The 17300-nt window shown below is 42.7% G+C and overlaps 2 protein-coding genes and 5 non-coding genes across 7 annotated transcripts; all 7 read left to right on the plus strand.

Annotated features, from left to right (window-relative positions):
- Positions 1 to 3268: 3268 nt before the first annotated feature.
- On the plus strand, positions 3269 to 7752 carry LOC102722473 (eukaryotic translation initiation factor 2 subunit beta). Its single transcript, XM_006649977.2, has 10 exons — positions 3269 to 3366; positions 3445 to 3571; positions 4272 to 4377; positions 4456 to 4511; positions 4596 to 4647; positions 4724 to 4824; positions 5061 to 5206; positions 5313 to 5455; positions 6083 to 6168; positions 7472 to 7752. The coding sequence occupies exons 2-10, from the start codon at positions 3527 to 3529 to the stop codon at positions 7547 to 7549; spliced, it is 813 nt and encodes a 270-aa protein (XP_006650040.1). The 5' UTR covers positions 3269 to 3366; positions 3445 to 3526; the 3' UTR covers positions 7550 to 7752.
- On the plus strand, positions 6577 to 6660 carry LOC121054028. The gene has a single exon (XR_005811495.1). It is a non-coding gene; the product is annotated as a small nucleolar RNA SNORD34 (small nucleolar RNA).
- LOC121054031 lies at positions 6769 to 6857 on the plus strand. Its single transcript, XR_005811498.1, has one exon. It is a non-coding gene; the product is annotated as a small nucleolar RNA SNORD34 (small nucleolar RNA).
- Positions 6921 to 7002, plus strand: LOC121054029. The gene has a single exon (XR_005811496.1). It is a non-coding gene; the product is annotated as a small nucleolar RNA SNORD34 (small nucleolar RNA).
- Positions 7151 to 7234, plus strand: LOC121054027. Its single transcript, XR_005811494.1, has one exon. It is a non-coding gene; the product is annotated as a small nucleolar RNA SNORD34 (small nucleolar RNA).
- Positions 7753 to 7990: 238 nt separating the features above from the next.
- Positions 7991 to 8864, plus strand: LOC121053861 (photosystem II repair protein PSB27-H1, chloroplastic). The gene has a single exon (XM_040522094.1). The coding sequence runs from the start codon at positions 8062 to 8064 to the stop codon at positions 8599 to 8601; it is 540 nt and encodes a 179-aa protein (XP_040378028.1). The 5' UTR covers positions 7991 to 8061; the 3' UTR covers positions 8602 to 8864.
- A 6499-nt stretch (positions 8865 to 15363) lies between these two features.
- Positions 15364 to 15502, plus strand: LOC121054045. The gene has a single exon (XR_005811512.1). It is a non-coding gene; the product is annotated as a small nucleolar RNA Z247 (small nucleolar RNA).
- Positions 15503 to 17300: the final 1798 nt, after the last annotated feature.

Consider the following 17300-nt stretch of genomic DNA (forward strand, 5'->3'; position numbering starts at 1 on the left):
GGCATGCTTATGTAAATCCTTGGCCAACCCCAAAACTTGATAGCTGAGTAACCAGTTTGCTATTTTCGTCCCTTGGTAGGAGCTCCACGGATGTCAAATGGACCAACTCTACGTTATTAGACGTCGAGACTGATGAGATCTTCTACCATTATATCATTGACATATGGGCTCTATTTTTCTATGGACTTACATGTCGGTAACGTTTATTTTAGTAGGCCTACGCGGCGGGCACCTTCCCATCCGCGTTGATCGGCTGCTCTCAATGGCCGCATTGCTTTTGCCGTGCTCATTCATATGCACCGATCAACTCCATTTTCCTTGTTTTATTGTCTTATGATTGTATATCTATGATATATGTGTTTGAACTGTATTTTTTATTAGTGCTGTTATCTTGATATTCATCATTTGATGGTGCACTTACATCTATATAGATAATTGAAATATCTGGATTCAGATTGCTTTGCAGTCTGTGTCACTCCCATATTATCAGTTTTTCCCACGTGATATTAGGATTGTTGGAGTTGCTCAACCGTCTACCTTGTGATGGTTTTCATTTTCTTGCTATGTGCACGAGAAAGAGAGATGGTATGCAGGTAATCCGTGTTCACATAACGCACTAATGTCTCACGTGTGTCTAATGATAGAATTGAAGATATATGGATGAAAGAGTCGCACTGACTCATAGCAATTTTGATTAAGTTCAACTTTCTAGTTCAAACTAGATGTAGTTTTGATTAGGTCATAATTTTATAAAATTCATTGATTTGTTCCTAGCTAGCAGTTGTTCACCAAATATACATCAAAGGATATGCACTTTTTATATACATATGGTAACACGGTGTCTGAATTGTTGTTATGGATGTCGTTACGCATCTGTTTGTGCAAACAAAGAAATATATTAGCTAAATCACATTCAACAGGAAATATCAAAATGGGAAAAAGGAGGGGAGTTCGCTAGATAAGAGGGATAGCCATGGGTGACGAAATGATGACAATATCGCTGAAAGCATGGGGTTAGGTAGTGGGGTGGTGAGCTGATGTTGACAGCGGATGTATGGGATCCCTACAGTTTAGGCGGTGCCGATGAGGGGATACGTTGTTGTAGCCTCTAGAGACAAAAAAGATGATTGGGCTATAAAAAAAAATTCAAACATGAGATATGAGATAGGAAGAAGTTAATATGGCGCATAAAACTTAAAAATAACGATATAGTTTTGTGATTTTTTTTCACTATAACATATATAACATATAGAGAGGTATGTACCACGTGCTAAAACCACTATGATTTTGTGCAGCTTGACCGTTCCTACTACTATACCTATGCAAATGCTTGGACTTTGTTTAGTAATACAAATAAAATACCATATACTCTTTCAAATACAACTCTATAACCAAACATTCAAAGTTATATGACTATCAAGTATCCGTTATTTTGATTATCTAAATAAACTCCAATAAATTAGCAACAAACTACTTTGATAGTGATTATTGTAGCCTTGCAAAATTAATTGTAGGTTAACACACATTGAAGTGCAAATTTCGAAGTTTAAACAATAATTTCAGCAAGACCAAATTTAATACACTAATTTAAGAAACATTGCAACAACAAGTTTAGACACTAATTTAACAATCACTGTAAAATCAAGTTCACACATTACAACGATAATTTTAATTAATAATTTATTTATATTATATAATATTATCATAAAATTTAAACTCTATAAAGTTAAATATATTAAAAGTTACTTTATGCAAACATGAGTTGCATCCATACAACTTATTATTTTATTATATTAAGTTTTTTTTGACATTTATATATATCAAATGAACAAGATGATTATACAACTATCAATAACACGTAATTCAACATCAAAATTTTTTGTGAGTTTAAGAACAAATATTGTGTCTGTTTATATTGCGTAAAAGAATAAATAAAATATTAATTGATCATACAATACATAGAAAAATATTTATCCCGTAGGCTCTTTTCGGTCCAAAAGGTTTACTACATCGCTTTTATATAATCACATGTGATGTTTCCACGATTTGTGTTTATTACTCAATATTATCTGGAGATGTGCAACTATGCAACATTTGATAGATCAATTAATTCACTTATTTCACCTAAAGGATGGTGTCAACATAATATTCCTAAAACTCTAAATATTTATTTCTATTTACTAGAGATTTATTAGTGATTTGATTGTCAAGGCGTATAGTAATAATGGTCTATACACTTGATCTATATGATGATAAGCGTAGCTACAACATGGCAATGAACACGGATTTTCATTGTCGGGCATCATGGCCGACGTTCTACAGGTGTTTTACTTCCTTGTGCTATTGTGCCAGTTGCTCTAATGTTTTGGTTTCATTCCAAAGATATAAGTGCATATTTATAGAAACTTCATAATTAGAAAGTTTATATCTTTATCTTTATACAAAGCCTGTAATATATATTTTGTTTGTGTTGTTTATAATTGGAAAAATAGTTTATAATATATAGAAAGTCTCTAATTAGATAATATGTATTTTTATCTTTACATAAACTCTTCTAATAGAGGACAATCCAGATCATTAGATTTAACATAGTTGATTCTGGATTGTAGAATTTATCACCTAAAGGGGTGTTTAGTTAAGGAAATGAAAATTTTTGGATGTCACATCAGACATTTTGACTGGATGTTGGAAGAGATTTTTGGATACGAATGAAAAAATGAATTTCACGGCTCGCCTAGAAACTACGAGACGATTCTTTTGAGCTTAACTAATCCGTCATTAGCGTATATGGGTTACTGTAGCACTTATGGCTAATCATAGCTTAAAAGATTCGTCTCAAGATTTCTCAAATAACTGTGCAATTAGTTTTTCATTTTATGTATGTTTAATGCTTTATTTAATATCCAAAAATTCGATATGATGTTTTTGGAGGAAAATTTTGGAAACTAAACAGGGTGTGAGTAAAAATAGTTGGTGCACGATACCTATGATTTAATGCTCTATTTAGATATCCAAAGATTCGATGTGATATTTTTGGGGAAAAATTTTGGAAACTAAACAGGACGTGAGTAAAAATAGTTGGTGCACGGTACCTATGATTTTGAGGAATTTACTCGTTTAAAAAAAAGGTAGAATGAAAGAGTAGAAAGAGAAAGAGAAAGTCCAAGTGCCATTCCTCAAATGGGCCGGCTGGGGCAGCGTTGCGACCATGTAATTCGAGCTACAGTTTCCGGCCCAGATTCCAAACGAAAGCCTAGTAACCCCCTCGCACAAGAGAAAGAAGAGAAGGATAGCTTCAGTGAAGGCAAACCAAGCGCTCATCAGAAACCCTAGCAGCAGCCCCGCCGCCGTCGTCTCTCTCGCGCTGTAAGGGCTTCTCGACTCCTGCCTCCGATCGATTCCCCGACCCGATCTGATCGCTGCTCGCGTTCCCTGCCCGTTCAGGTGACCAGCCACCGCTCCGCGGATCGAGTCGCCTGCCCCGCGCCGGGAAGGGAGAAGGGCGGTGAAGAAGGCCAGCGTCGCCATGGCCGACGAAGAGCAGGTGGAGAGGAAGGAGGAGGCCTCCGAGGTGAGAAGCTCCACTTCTCTGTTTGTTTACCCTTGCACGTCGGATTTGGTTCGGCTTGTTTAGTTTTGGGTGGCGAAGGGTAGAAAGAAAAAAACCCGTAGGGATGGGTTGGTTGCGGAGCTGTGCTGTGCTGTGATGCGATGTTCTGCCTGATGTTTGATTTGTGTGCTTGGATTGAAGCTGTGAAATCCGTAAGAACGGATTAAGCGGCAGAGCTACGTGAGAACTGCGATGGTTGCTTGTACTTGGCGGTACTGAATCGGTTAAAGCCACATGATTCATGAAATACTTCTGTACTCGGCGGAGGGTTTGAAGTCATGTAATATCGAACACCTATAGTGATATACAGTACTTTTATTGTCTGAATATACTGTTAGTGCTATCCTGGTCCTGTCACGAAATATGCAGTTGGATTTGTGCGTTAATTAATCGGATATAGAGATTTATGGGCATTTTTTCATTTCTTGGTAGCATGTTGTTTTATCATGTATGCCTGACAGATTATCATGGGCAACAAAAGGTAATATTAAAATTTCATAAGTATAATTATAATGTTGTTTGGTGTTGGAAGTGATGTGTTATTTTATGTTGGATTGCAGCATTTAATTTGATCTCAAGCATCAGCCTTTCACAGTTTTTTCTTGTCATCGTTTTTTTTTCCGCATACATCCTCGTTGACAACGTTTGTGATATTCTGTAGCTTACTCCTTTTGATCCGACCAAGAAAAAGAAGAAGAAGAAGGTTGTGATCCAAGATCCATCTGATGAGGTGGATAAGTTGGCAGAGAAGACCGAGAGCTTGTCAGGTATGCTGCCCTTAAAAAAAGAGGAATCACTAAGTCACTGTGCATTTTTAGAAATATGCTAAGCTGAATTTCTTTCAGTTGCCGAGACTGGGGAGCCTAGTTTTGCTGGCATGAAAAAGAAGAAGAAGAAGCATGTAAGTTTAGTTGGTTGCAATTTTGTTATGGATTAATGTTTCCTTCTGTAGTTTTGTCCTGTTGACAAAGTTTGCAAATTTCAGGTGGAGCATGATACGTCTCTTACTGAAGCTGGAGATGGTGAAGATGCTATAGGTAATTGTGGTTGCTCAGTAAATATATTTGCCCTGATTGCATTGTTTTTTTTTGTTTCTGAGCATATATTTTCTAGATGATCAAATTGGAGAGGATGAAGAAGGAGAAGGGATTGTGCTTGGTGGTGCAACTCGATACCCTTGGGAAGGAACTGACAGAGATTATAAATATGAAGAGGTTTATACATTTTACCTGTTGAAAATCTGTCATTATCATATCAATTACAGTAATTGTGGGCTTTTGTTCCATTGCCGATTGAGGAGAAACTTTACTGTGATGCCCTCTTTGTATATTTTATTAGTTTTTTATCGCCATATATATGGTACAGTATCTCATGTAGTGCTCAGCCCAGCTTAACCAGTTATCCAATTGTGTTTTTGTTAGTGAAACTTTTCAATTATTTTTGGTGGCAGCTGCTTGGCAGAGTGTTCAATATCCTGCGTGAGAATAATCCTGATCTTGCTGGTGATAGACGCAGAACTGTTATGAGGCCCCCTCAAGTGCTTAGGGAAGGCACAAAGAAGACAGTTTTTGTCAACTTCATGGACTTGTGCAAAACGTATGATTACACTTTTTGTCCACTTCATACCATTCTCTAGCTCTGATTTTGTTTCACAGAAGATAAATTACCATCAGCTACCTGTAACCATTGCTTCCACTTTCAGCATGCATAGGCAACCTGAACATGTGATGATGTTTTTACTTGCTGAGATGGGAACAAGTGGATCCCTTGATGGCCAACAAAGATTGGTTATAAAAGGAAGATTTGCTCCGAAAAACTTTGAGGCCATACTTAGGAGATATATCAGTAAGTTTCCTTACTGTTACATATATCTTGCTCCTGCTCATTGTTACTGTTGTACTACAAACAAACTTGCATTGTGAATCTGTGATATCCAGAATTCATTAGCTTCTGGTATAGACTTGTAGGTCCAATTATTGTGCACATCCTTTTGTTTTGCTGGGGAATTAAGGGGATCTTACCAACTATATAGTTAACCTTTCCTTATCTGTCTTCAAAATAGAGTTTGCTAAAAATAGAAAAATCGATAAAACGATCAGAGTGAGTGGACTGTAACCACTTAGTCAATAGTTCCTGTTGAATGAGGTGCGTCCTTTTGTAATAAATGAACTTTATACAATTCCTTCACCATATCATAGCCCTCATGCGCAAATATGGTTTGTTTATTGACTTAGGGTGCAATGATTTAGAATGGGTTTTAGTTACAGCTGTAGCCCTTTTTATCTTCCCATTTCCAATGTAAATTATTATGTTAAGGCAATAATGGTCTTGAGTGGTAAACAAACATCAATATAGGAGTGGATGATATATTCTCCCATTCCGTTTCATATGAAATCCTATGCATGGAACTGTCATGAAAGTCTGTTGTGCTGAACTCAATGGACTTCTTTTTTGCAATTTCACTCCTTTCAGATGAGTATGTCATATGCAATGGGTGCAAAAGTCCTGATACCATCCTTTCGAAGGAGAATAGGCTGTTCTTCCTCCGATGTGAACAGGTAAGCTGTTAAATATATATATTTGCATGTACATTTGTGTCAAATTTCATAGCAAACAGAGGTAGTTTATCCAAAAGCATCTTTAATGCTGTATAAAGAACATTTTCCTTCAGTTTTTTACAGCATTACATAGTTCTATAGTTTTATGGGTCCGAAGATTTTTGTTGTTGTGCCTACTGCAAATGATACCTGGATGCAACCTTGAGAGCACTGCGTTGGTCTATATTTGCACGTCTATATTTGCAAGGTCCCTGTTATCAACATTTCCTATAAAATTGCCTACATTGTCTGCAAGTAGCTGTTCTGATGGTTGCAAGAGCTGAGCCTTGAAAGTGTCATAATGCTGCTTCTTTCACATGCATTGCTACAATAATACTCTACCTTTGTGTATAGTTTATTTGTTACAAATGTTGCCTATGATGACTTGCAAGATTGTTGCATACATTGTCTGACAAGTATCTGTGATATTAATTGCAAGTACCTGAGGCTTGAGATGGTGTCAGTTTTTTTTCTTGCTGCATTGCGTAGTCAATCCTAAGTCCTAACTAAGCCAAAAGTATTTGCAGACTAGTCATTTTATTTATTTTTTGTAAATTCTGTGTCTCCCTATGATGAGTTGCAATATTTGTTTTGCCTACATTGTCTGACAAAATGTTTTTATGATAATAATTGCAACAACTGAGGATTAAAGCACTGCTTTTGGGTTTTTACCTTTTATTTCTTGTAACAAAAAGAATGATAACTCCTTGTGTTTTTACCGATGATGAGTTGCGGAAATGATTGCCTACATTGTTTGACTGACCTGTGAGAAAACTTGCAACATCTGAGGATGCAAATATCCCCTTTTTTTTTAATTTCTGGTCTGGTTCATTGTCTGACAAATAGTTTCTGGTACCAGTTGCAACATCTGAGACTTAAAGCACTCTCAATAGTTTTTCTTTTCTTTTTCTTCTAGAAAAAAGAATGACAGTTCATTGTCATCTTTTACCTATGATGAGTTGCAAAAATGATTGCCTACATTGTTTGACTGATTTGTGAGAAAAAAAATGCAACATCTGAGGATACAACGATGCCCTTTAATTGATTTTCTGCTGGATTTAGTTTTTTATTTGTTTTCTGTTAACCTGAGTGTATGGAATATACAATGTATTTGTTAATGTCTTGTAATATAAGTTGGTGTGCTCCATCTTTACACGTGACCCATGCTGAGATGCTACTTGGTTGATGTTCCTTTGTGATGAAACAAATTTGCTAGTACCTTCTATTCGCCGTACTAACTGCTGGTTTTATTTACCCTCCGCAGTGTGGTTCATCAAGGTCAGTTGCTCCTATCAAGGCTGGATTTGTTGCCCAAGTTGGTCGTCGGAAGGCTGGAACCTAAGTTAGCCACTGCTCAGAACCTCAGATATCCTCCCCCAGTCATCGCTACCCCCAAAAAAACCTAATTTGCCGATTTACAACAATTATTGTCCAGTTTTCACTGTGCCTACACCGTTTTGTGTATTTGTGACCGTCACTCTGCTTCCAACTCTTTTGTGAATTTCGGTTTATCTGAGACTATGAGGATCAATGTTTGCGGCCAAATCGTTGTGTCTCTCGTCCTTTTAAGCCTCGTTTATATGGTCATTTTATAATCACAACCTCGTATTATCACGATGAGTTCCAGTAACCATCAACGTGCATGGCCGACCTGGCCGACCTATCAGAGGGAATCCAGCGAAGCCCATACACAGCCTTGCATGGTGGCGCGTCGGGATAAGGCGATAAGCCGACGTGTCACCTCTTCCCGCCCTCCCGCCCCCCCCCCCTACCCAAGCCAAGCCTATCACACAACCCCGCGCGCCATCCTCGCGGCCTCCCCTTGCCTTCCACACTGTCACGCGTAGGAAGAAGATGAGGCCAGCGTCATCGGCCCCCGTGCCGGCCGTCCTGACGGCCGCCGCCGCCGTCGTCGTAAAGCCAACGCAGCCTCACCGCGCGGTCCACGCCGCCGCGAGCAGCGGCGGCGGCGGCGTAGTGGGTAGGCGCGAGGTGGTGGCGGGGGGAGGCGTGGCGGCGGCGGCGGCGGCGCTGGTGGTGGCGCTGTGGGGCCCGTGCGGGGCGGCGTGGGCGGCGTCGGACGAGGAGTATGTGAGCGAGACGAAGGACGTGATCGGGAAGGTGCGGTCGACGATCAATATGGACAGGGCGGACCCCGGGGTGGCGGACGCGGTGGCGGAGCTCCGGGAGCTGTCCAACTCGTGGGTGGCCAAGTACCGGCGGGAGAAGTCGCTGCTGGGGCGGCCGTCCTTCAGGGAGATGTACTCGGCGCTCAACGCCGTGTCGGGCCATTACATCAGCTTCGGCCCCACGGCGCCCATCCCCAACAAGCGCCGCGTCCGCATCCTCGAGGAGATGGACACCGCCGAGAAGGCCCTCCTCCGCGGCCGGTGAACGCCGCCGCCGCCGCCCGTCGCTCCGCCTTCTTCCTTCTCGCGAGACGCAACGCGTCGGACCGTACGGCACCTTCTCGATCTCTCTTTTTGTAACTACACTACACCATCGCATCCCGGTGGGAGCGTCGCGTTGCTTGTGGGACTCTAATCGAATCGAATCGATCGGGGCTTTGATAATATTTACAGAGCTATGTGTAATTTTTCTGTATTGTTCTTGGAGCAGCTGATCGACATGGCGTGATTGTGAGGCCGTTCTTACCATTCTTGCGTCTTGATCTCCTTTTTTTTTTTTTGGCTTAACCTTATGAACCGGAGCTCCTCGCCGTCGTGGAGGATCGACTTGCCCCTCGCTCCGGCGTGGAATCACGGCCGACGAGCTCGGCATGTTGCACGTCGGTGTCGCGCTGGTGCATTGGGTGGGTAGAGCCGTGAAGCATTGCGCCGTCGTAGACTAGTTAGCATGATGCCAGGTCGAATGGGGGTGGGACGCCGTTGGATCGCCAATTCGCCATCGTCGTGGCCGCGCGCCACCGGCACTGTTATGAGATTGTATGTTCCACGGGACAGAGTCACGCTCAGGTACATGTGAGCAGACTATAAGTCAGCTATAAACATATTTTAAAGCAGACTATAAGCTAGCTATAAATATATTTTAAGATAATAAGAGAAGAGCAGCAGATTATAGTTTTGTAGCAGCATGGACTCCAAAACATGTGTATATCATATATGTGATCAAATATTAATTGTGTAGTATATGACTATTGTATGAATTGACTTTTAAATTAGTTATAGATAATTTATAGCTAGCTGTCTATACTATTGAACTTGCTTTCATAGGGACAAACGATTCAAGAATTTTTAGGGAAAATCATTCCAAACTAGCATGGTGCCCCGCGCAGAGTGCACGGCTAAACTTCCTTATGAAATTTCTTATATAATATCAAATATAGTTTCATATTATATTGTAATATATATATATATTAAAGTGGCATATAGTTTAAACTCGGACCTAACTTATATCAAAATTTTATATTTGATGCTACACATAAAGTAAAACAATGACTCCTTTTATATTATCTTAATAACGTAATAGATCTAAGAATAACACTACAACATATACAACATATCAAAGTTATACAAAATTTATGCCATAATATCTCTTCTTCTCTTTGTCTTTTTCAATCACATATCCTTCATATATATTAATATATTACTTATTTGTGATTGTCTATAACATGTTTCAAATAACATTATGTTTACTTATAAAATAAATTAAATATTTTTACGCATATGAGATTAATTAAAACTTCCAAAAAATCACGTTTTTTATCTAAAAAAAATCCTTGTCCGATCCAAAAAAATCAATCACGTTCTTTCCTCTATCTCGTCCGATCCAAAAAATCTACGTTCTTTCCTCCTGTCCGATTCAACAAATTAATTACGTTCTTTTTTTCTCCTAAAAAAATCCTTGCCCGATCCAAAAAAATCATTAGCTTTTCTTTTCTTTCAATTATTTTTCTTCGATTAATGTGGAATTTTCTAGCCCGTGAGGGTAAACGTGTTGCTCCTTTTTCTATTACTTTATTACATAATAGATAACATTCTAGAGTAATAGAGAACCGGAAGACAAAATATTTATGTTTCTTTTATGGGAAACTATTATGATTTCAATTTATAATTTTTTTTGAATGAATTGACACTTCAGAGGGTGCCCATTTCTTTTTTTTTTGCCGGAATGACCGAAGGAGGTCATTCTAGGAAGAAAATGTTACAAGAAAAGTTTTACATCGACAGCTTTACATCGACAGCTGGCTGTCGAGAAAGGATGTGCACCAGAGTACACGCCCTGAACCATGTGCCAACCGTTCAAACACACATCACAGAGAGGAAAACCAAGCACCGAACCGGCCATCGCTATGCGAGACCGATCGCCACCGAGCTAATGACACCACTACGACACGGAGAGTCTAAAACGACGTCCTCATGAGGGTCGCGACGCCAAAAGACACCGTCGTCGTCCATCCAAAAACTGGACAAGGTTTTCAACTAGAGCTCCTTGTCGGGAGGAGGGATACCTCAACAGTGCCCTCATGAGGGTTACTACGCCTGAAGACGAAGTCACTGTTGGTCCGAAGAATTGGGCTAAGCTTTTGCTCGGAACCCCTTATGACCATGGTACGTCACCTACTCTGAAACCACCATCTGAACATCGGCGACACGTGGCTTCCTCCAAACCCGATTGATGCCCCTCCGTCGGCCGGCTTCTTCGAAGCACCATCCTGAGAGCTGGCTCAGAACCTCTCCGCTTCACCATCCACTGGCCTCCTCGCCAAATCTGACCGAAGGAGAACCCGAAATTAGATGGCATTGCTTCAGCACCGTGAGCTTCCCCCGACGACATGCCGCCGCCTCAATCAGCCTAGAAACTCCCCACACCGAAGGGGAAGGGCTTCAGGAAGGGTGAGGGTGATGACCGGCAACGAGGAAGATAACCCACCGCCGCCAGCTCCCTTAACACGACCATCTGGGCTTGCCCCGACGCTAGAAACGTTGCCGCTCTGGCTTCGGCGCCACCCACCGGCACTCTCATTGCTCGGCCGCCACTCCCCACCTGGCCACCATGGTGGCATCCCAGTTGCCCAGCCGCTCGTGCCCGCACCGGCGAGCCACGACCGCCACGCCCGGAACAGCCTCCACGCTTGGGACGACAGCACTCGCAGAATGCCAGTCGTCGCCGCCTCTGACGCGGAGGAGCAGAACGCCCGCCGTCGCCGCCTCACACGGAGGAGCAGAACGCCCGCCGTTGCCGCCTCACACGGAGGAGGGAGAACACCAGCCGCCGCCGCGCCTGCTCTAGGCGGGGGATTGCCGGATCCGGCCTTGGGGGCGCTGGATCCACCGCCTCTCCAGTGCCTCCTCGCGCCGCTGCGCGTCGCCGAGCACCGGGAGCCGCCGAGCACCTCTTCGCACCGCTGCACGCCGCCTCCACTCCAGCTCCAGGTGGGATGGGCGGATCCGGACTCCGCCGCCCCCTCACGCCGCTGCACAGCGCCGAGTGCCACCGCGGGGCGCCGCGCACCGCCGTGCGCCCGTCTGGCCCCGGTGAGAGCCCCGCCACCGCCGTCATTGCGTCCGGCCGGCTTGCCGGCGACCGCTGGGGCAGCGGCGAGGCGGGAGGAGAGGTGGAGAGGGGCGGCGGCGGGGAGAGGTGGTGGTCGCCCCTGCCGCCCTCTCTCTCTCTCTCTCTCTCTGATGAAATGAGCCGAGCTCGCCGTGCGCCCGTCTGGCCCCGGTGCCCATTTCACTGAATAAAGCAGACAGGCATGTACAAATAAAACCAACAACACAGAGCTATACAAAGGGAACGAAAACCAGGGAATCATATCTACTAGCCGCTTTGCTCCTGCTAGGTTCCAAGTTTCGCTTTCGGCCCCCTCTTTTATCTTAGCCACTAGCGCCAGTGCCTCGTCTCTATATTTACATTACATACATGGGTACAGAGACAACAGAGAGCTGCATTTGCTCGTCTCTATATTTCAACATGGCATATGCTACTTGCCAGCACCTTTATCTTTTCGCTTATCCTTGTGCTCATAAACCAAAATTTAAATTTTTAAACTTAAATTTAGAGTTTATTTTAGAGTTTTTTCACCAAAGTTTATTTTCGATCTAGGATTTTAGATCGCTAAGAATAACAAATTATTTTTCGTTTGTAAATATGCCTCAACAATCAACCCATAGATCTTTGACTATGCATATTACCACAAAAAAGGAGAGGAAAAATAAGATCTCCAAGTACATCTTAATCGGCAATATGTCATGGACAAAGATCCTTTTGCATTATATCCAACAACATCAATGGTGTATACGACCTAAATAACTGTTTTGGAATAAAAATGGTAGTATTGTTTACGATGATTTAAGCACATACACAAACATGTAGGCTAAATTCGAGATAAAATATGTACCGTTTAGCTAGCGCGACAAGATTATACTACCAGTCTACCACGCCATAATCCAGCGGCGATGTAGCTACCTCCAGTGCAGGTTCTCAGTATTGCCTAGCATACTCCAGTGCAGGTTCTCAGTACTGGCAGTCCTGTTCTCATGGAGCCGATTGTTTGGCAGCCATGAAACTGAAATTGTGACCTGCGTCACATGGCTCGTCGCGCCTGCGCCTACGCTGCAGATCCAGGCGCTCATTGCAAACTGAAATGGAGAGCAAACAACCATACATAACAACACCGCATTCTCTCACCCCCGTCTTTCCTAGGTCATCAATGCGATTCATGGCTTGATAATCTACATGTAGCAGACACAATAACAAAGTAATCGAGCAAAGACACCTTGTTATAAATAAGGCGCTACTACACGTCTACACATACTACCACCAATTTTTCACAACTTCAAGCACAACTCGAGATCTGATGGTTAAAATTCTCATAAGTGCGTCCAACAGTAAAGATTCAAGTTTGTGCTCAAATTTTACACAGCTGGTTCACTTGTAAATAAACTAAGAATATGTACAGAACAAGATCCCACAAGTAAATGCTCATGCTGTGTTGGATTCTTTTCATATATCCTGGTTAATGAGTCAGGCTAATCACCCTTCATTCATGTTAGAAGATAGATACATATGTCTGTAACCATCCGATAATGAGGAAGTTAGAGATAGATTTGCGTGTTTCCTTATTATTCGGCATCATCATGTAATCCCACGTTGAAGGTGGTTTCCAACACAAGTAATATATATGTGCGGCCTCTCTCCGAGAGGTGATAACGCTACCTGAAGATTCATATGGTATCAGAGCCATAATAGCCACAATCAGATCAATCTCAAGATGGCGAGCTCCTCCAATGGCGTCGACAACCCTCTCTCCGGGTAGGTCATCCAAGAAAAGCTGACCCGGGGCAACTTTCCTCTCTGGAAGGCACAAGTTCTTCCGTTTGTCAGAGGTGCATGCATGGAGGGCTATCTTACTGGCGCAACGAAGGCACCGGCGGCCGAGATTGACGTTAAGGAAGGTGATGCTATGACCAAGGCATCAAATCTAGCCTATGAAGCTTGGATTGCGGCGGATCTACAGGTGCTAGTGAAAGAGTATATCAAGGCTTAGAGGGGAGTGAATAGACGATTTAAAAATTAAACCTAAAAAGCGGAAGCTGAAACCTTCGGAATTTCCAGTCAGGAGCTTTGGAACTTCTGACAGCACCAGATTTAGAACGAGAAATGAGTAGATCTAGCCAACCAAACCTTAAATAAGCAAAACCACCTCCAAGCTTTGCACAATCAGTAACTAGAGTACGTGCGGCAACCAAAAGCAAAGCCCAAACCACAAGTTAGAGAGAAATCACCACAAGTAGAGACGGAGACTTTTCACCGAAGTTCCAATGCTTGAGGGGATTGTACTCTTCGTTGAGGAGCTCAAACTTGAGCCGGGTTCTACAACCCTTTCCTCTGGGTTGCACTCGTGCACTCCCCCTCACTCGAGGTATCTCTTCTCTTTCGGAGGTGAGACCCAACTTCACAAACCTTTCCCGGCGCGCCACAAGAATTTTGGCGGCTCTAGTAACAACGCCTAGCCGTCTAGGTGTCCTCAACCATCAAGAGTAACAAGCTAGCAAAGAGATCTTGAGGATGAATCTAGTACTCAAGAAATTTCTCACGAAGTCAACACCAAGCACTCAAACCAACCAACTCTCACATAGACAAAATCCAAATCACTTAGATCCGTGGAGAGGAGGAAGTGAGAAAGCAAGGCTCAAAGTGAATATCAAGAAATGCAAGCCTAGGGCAAATGGATGAACAATGGGAGCAGTAGCCCTAGCTTGAGGGGTTGGGGGGTTATTTATACCCCCTCTCATTTTCTGCCCGTTGGGGGCAAAAGATGCTCCCTTCGGAACTTCCGAATGTCCACACCGGAACTTACGGTCAGTTCAAAATAGTAGCCCCTAACACTCAGAAAATTCAAAGTCAATTGCGAAAAGTCAAGTCAAAGGAAGTTCCGGTCAAAACTATCGAAACTTCTGTGAATCTTACAGTCGTGAATTCCAGTTCTTCGGAATTTCCGAAGCTCTCCTTCGGAACTTCCGTGATTCTTACAGAGCCGATTTTGCCTTCTTCGGAACTTCCAATGTTCTCTTTGGAACTTACGTCAATCATATAGAACTGAATCTGACCTCTTTGGAAGTTCCGACCGTACCTTCGGAACTTCCGTAAATTTCAGCACAACTTCAAAAAGATAGCAAAATATGCATTTCAAAAATATTTCCGAGCACCGGATTCATTCCTAGATTTCATTTGCGCACCCCTCTTATAGTACGACAATCCTAGTTGACTCAAATTCAAAGTAAATACACACGTCAACACGAATATACCGATGTTTCTTCTCTTTTCACGTAGGCGGCACAACAACAACTTTTTCATGAGGACTATTTATAGCTTCACATTCTCACACACATCATTAGTCCTCATCATTTGATTGTCATTAATCACCAAAACAAATTAGGGACCTAGATGCACTTTCAGCTAGGGTTTCTTTTGTCCACACTTTCCAAAGAAATTCTTATGCAGGTTGTGAACATGGAAACTGCTGCAAAAGCATGGCACTCGATCAATGAGATGCTATCTTCCCAGTCGCGTGCAAGATCGCTGAACACCAGGCTTGCCCTTGCGACGACACACAAGGGAGATTTGAGTATCTTCGACTATATCAGCAAGATGAAAGGGCTTGCCGACGAGATGGTCTCCGCCGGGAAGCTGATTGATGATGAGGACATGATGTCCTACGTGCTTACTGGACTGGACGACGACTACGAGCCAGTCGTTTCATCTCTGGTTGGGAGATCAGGACCTGTTTCTTTTTCTGAATTATACTCTCAGCTTTTGAGTTTTGAGTCCAGGCAAAAGTTGCGCCAATCATCGGTGCATCACTCCACTTCGTCAGCCAATAGTGCTAAACGTGGTGGCAATCGCAATACCAATGGAGGCTCCACCGGCAACTTCAACAGCTACAATCATGGCGGCGGCCGCGGTGGCAATAATGACGGTGGCGGCCGAGGTGATCGTGGCGGTGGCAACAACAATCGCGGCCGTGGTTACAGTGGTGGAGGACGTGGCAACAAGCCTCGTCCCATCTGCCAACTTTGCGGCAAGCCAGGACATGTCGTCGTCGATTGCTGGCACAGATTTGACGACTCCTTTGTTCCTAAAATAGCTGCCGCAGTGTCCTCCTACGGGATAGACAACAACTGGTACGTAGATACCGGTGCTACAGATCACATCACTGGCGAGTTGGAGAAGCTGACGACTTGAGAAAAATACAACGGGAAAGATCAGATCTATACGGCAGGTAGTGCAGGTATGGATATTAAGTATATTGGTCGTTCTACTATTCATACCCCTACACGTAATTTGCATCTAAATAATATCTTACATGTTCCTAAAGCAAAGAAAATCTCGTATCTGCGTGGCGTTTAGCCCTTGATAATCATGCCTTTGTTGAAATTCACCGTTCTTTATTTGCTATCAAGGATCAGGTAACAAAGAATCTACTCCTTAGGGGACCCTGCCGCAATGGTCTATATCCAATCCCAAAGTCTGCATCTTCATCCAAACAAGTCCTCGGAGTCGTGAAGCCCTCCTTCACTCAGTGGCATATTCGTTTACGCCATCTGTCTTTACCTATCGTTCAAAAAGTTGTTATTAGTAATCATCTCCCATGTCTAGGAGATCCCAATAAAGCTAGTGTGTGTGATGCCTGTCAACAGGCTAAGAGTCATTAACTGCCCTATCCCAAATCTGTTAGTGTGTCTAATCATTCTTTAGAACTGGTGTTTTTCGATGTTTGGGGCCCTGCCGCTGATTCTGTTGGTGGAAAAAAGTTTTATGTTAGTTTTATTGATGATTTTAGCAAGTTCACCTGAATTTATTTACTTAAGAAAAAATCTGAGGTCATACAGAAGTTCTGTGAGTTTCAACAGCTCGTTGAAAGACTGTTTAATCATAAGATCATTTCTATGCAATCTGACTGGGGAGAGTATGAAAAACTCAATTCCTTTCTCACAAAAATTAGAATCACCCACCATGTCTCATGCCTCTATGCTCACCAACAGAATAGATCCGCTGAACGGAAACATCGACATATTGTTGAGGTTGGCCTCTCACTACTAGCTCATACATCTATGCCTCTCAAATTATGGGATGAAGCTTTTCTTGCTGCTACATATCTCATAAACTGCACACCTAGCAAAATTATACAGTTTTCTACGACCTTAGAGCGTTTATTCCATAAAAACCTAGCTATTCATCCTTGAGAATTTTTAGGTGTGTCTGTTGACCCAACCTTCGTCCTTATAATACTCGTAGTTTTGTGTTTTTCTTGGCTACAGTAACCTCTATAAGGGATTTAAATGCCTTGACTTTATAACCGACGAATCTATATCTCCCGTGACGTTTTCTTCGATGAGGCTATTTTTCTCTTCTCCAAGTTGCATTCTAATGCCGGAGCATGATTAAAGTCTGAAATTCTTTTACTACCGCCCACACGGTTGAATTCCAGTATAATCAGTAGGGGTATGACTGACCATATGCTTGGTAATCCTCAGGGAATAATCAGCTAACGATCTTTCTGAGCATATACATGCAGAAAATCAAATTTCAGGGAATACAATGGCCAGCGCAGAAGATCCGGGAGA

Source organism: Oryza brachyantha, chromosome 3 (genome assembly GCF_000231095.2).
Source record: "Oryza brachyantha chromosome 3, ObraRS2, whole genome shotgun sequence".
Lineage (NCBI taxonomy): Eukaryota > Viridiplantae > Streptophyta > Magnoliopsida > Poales > Poaceae > Oryza > Oryza brachyantha.

Bases quoted from the DNA above. Each gene is read 5' to 3' on its own strand.
- LOC102722473 (XM_006649977.2), top strand. From the start codon at position 3,527: ATGGCCGACGAAGAGCAGGTGGAGAGGAAGGAGGAGGCCTCCGAG. The intron at 4,378-4,455 runs GTATGCTGCCCT...AATTTCTTTCAG, and splicing joins GAAGACCGAGAGCTTGTCAG to TTGCCGAGACTGGGGAGCCT. The intron at 6,169-7,471 runs GTAAGCTGTTAA...TACCCTCCGCAG, and splicing joins TCTTCCTCCGATGTGAACAG to TGTGGTTCATCAAGGTCAGT.
- LOC121053861 (XM_040522094.1), top strand. From the start codon at position 8,062: ATGAGGCCAGCGTCATCGGCCCCCGTGCCGGCCGTCCTGACGGCCGCC.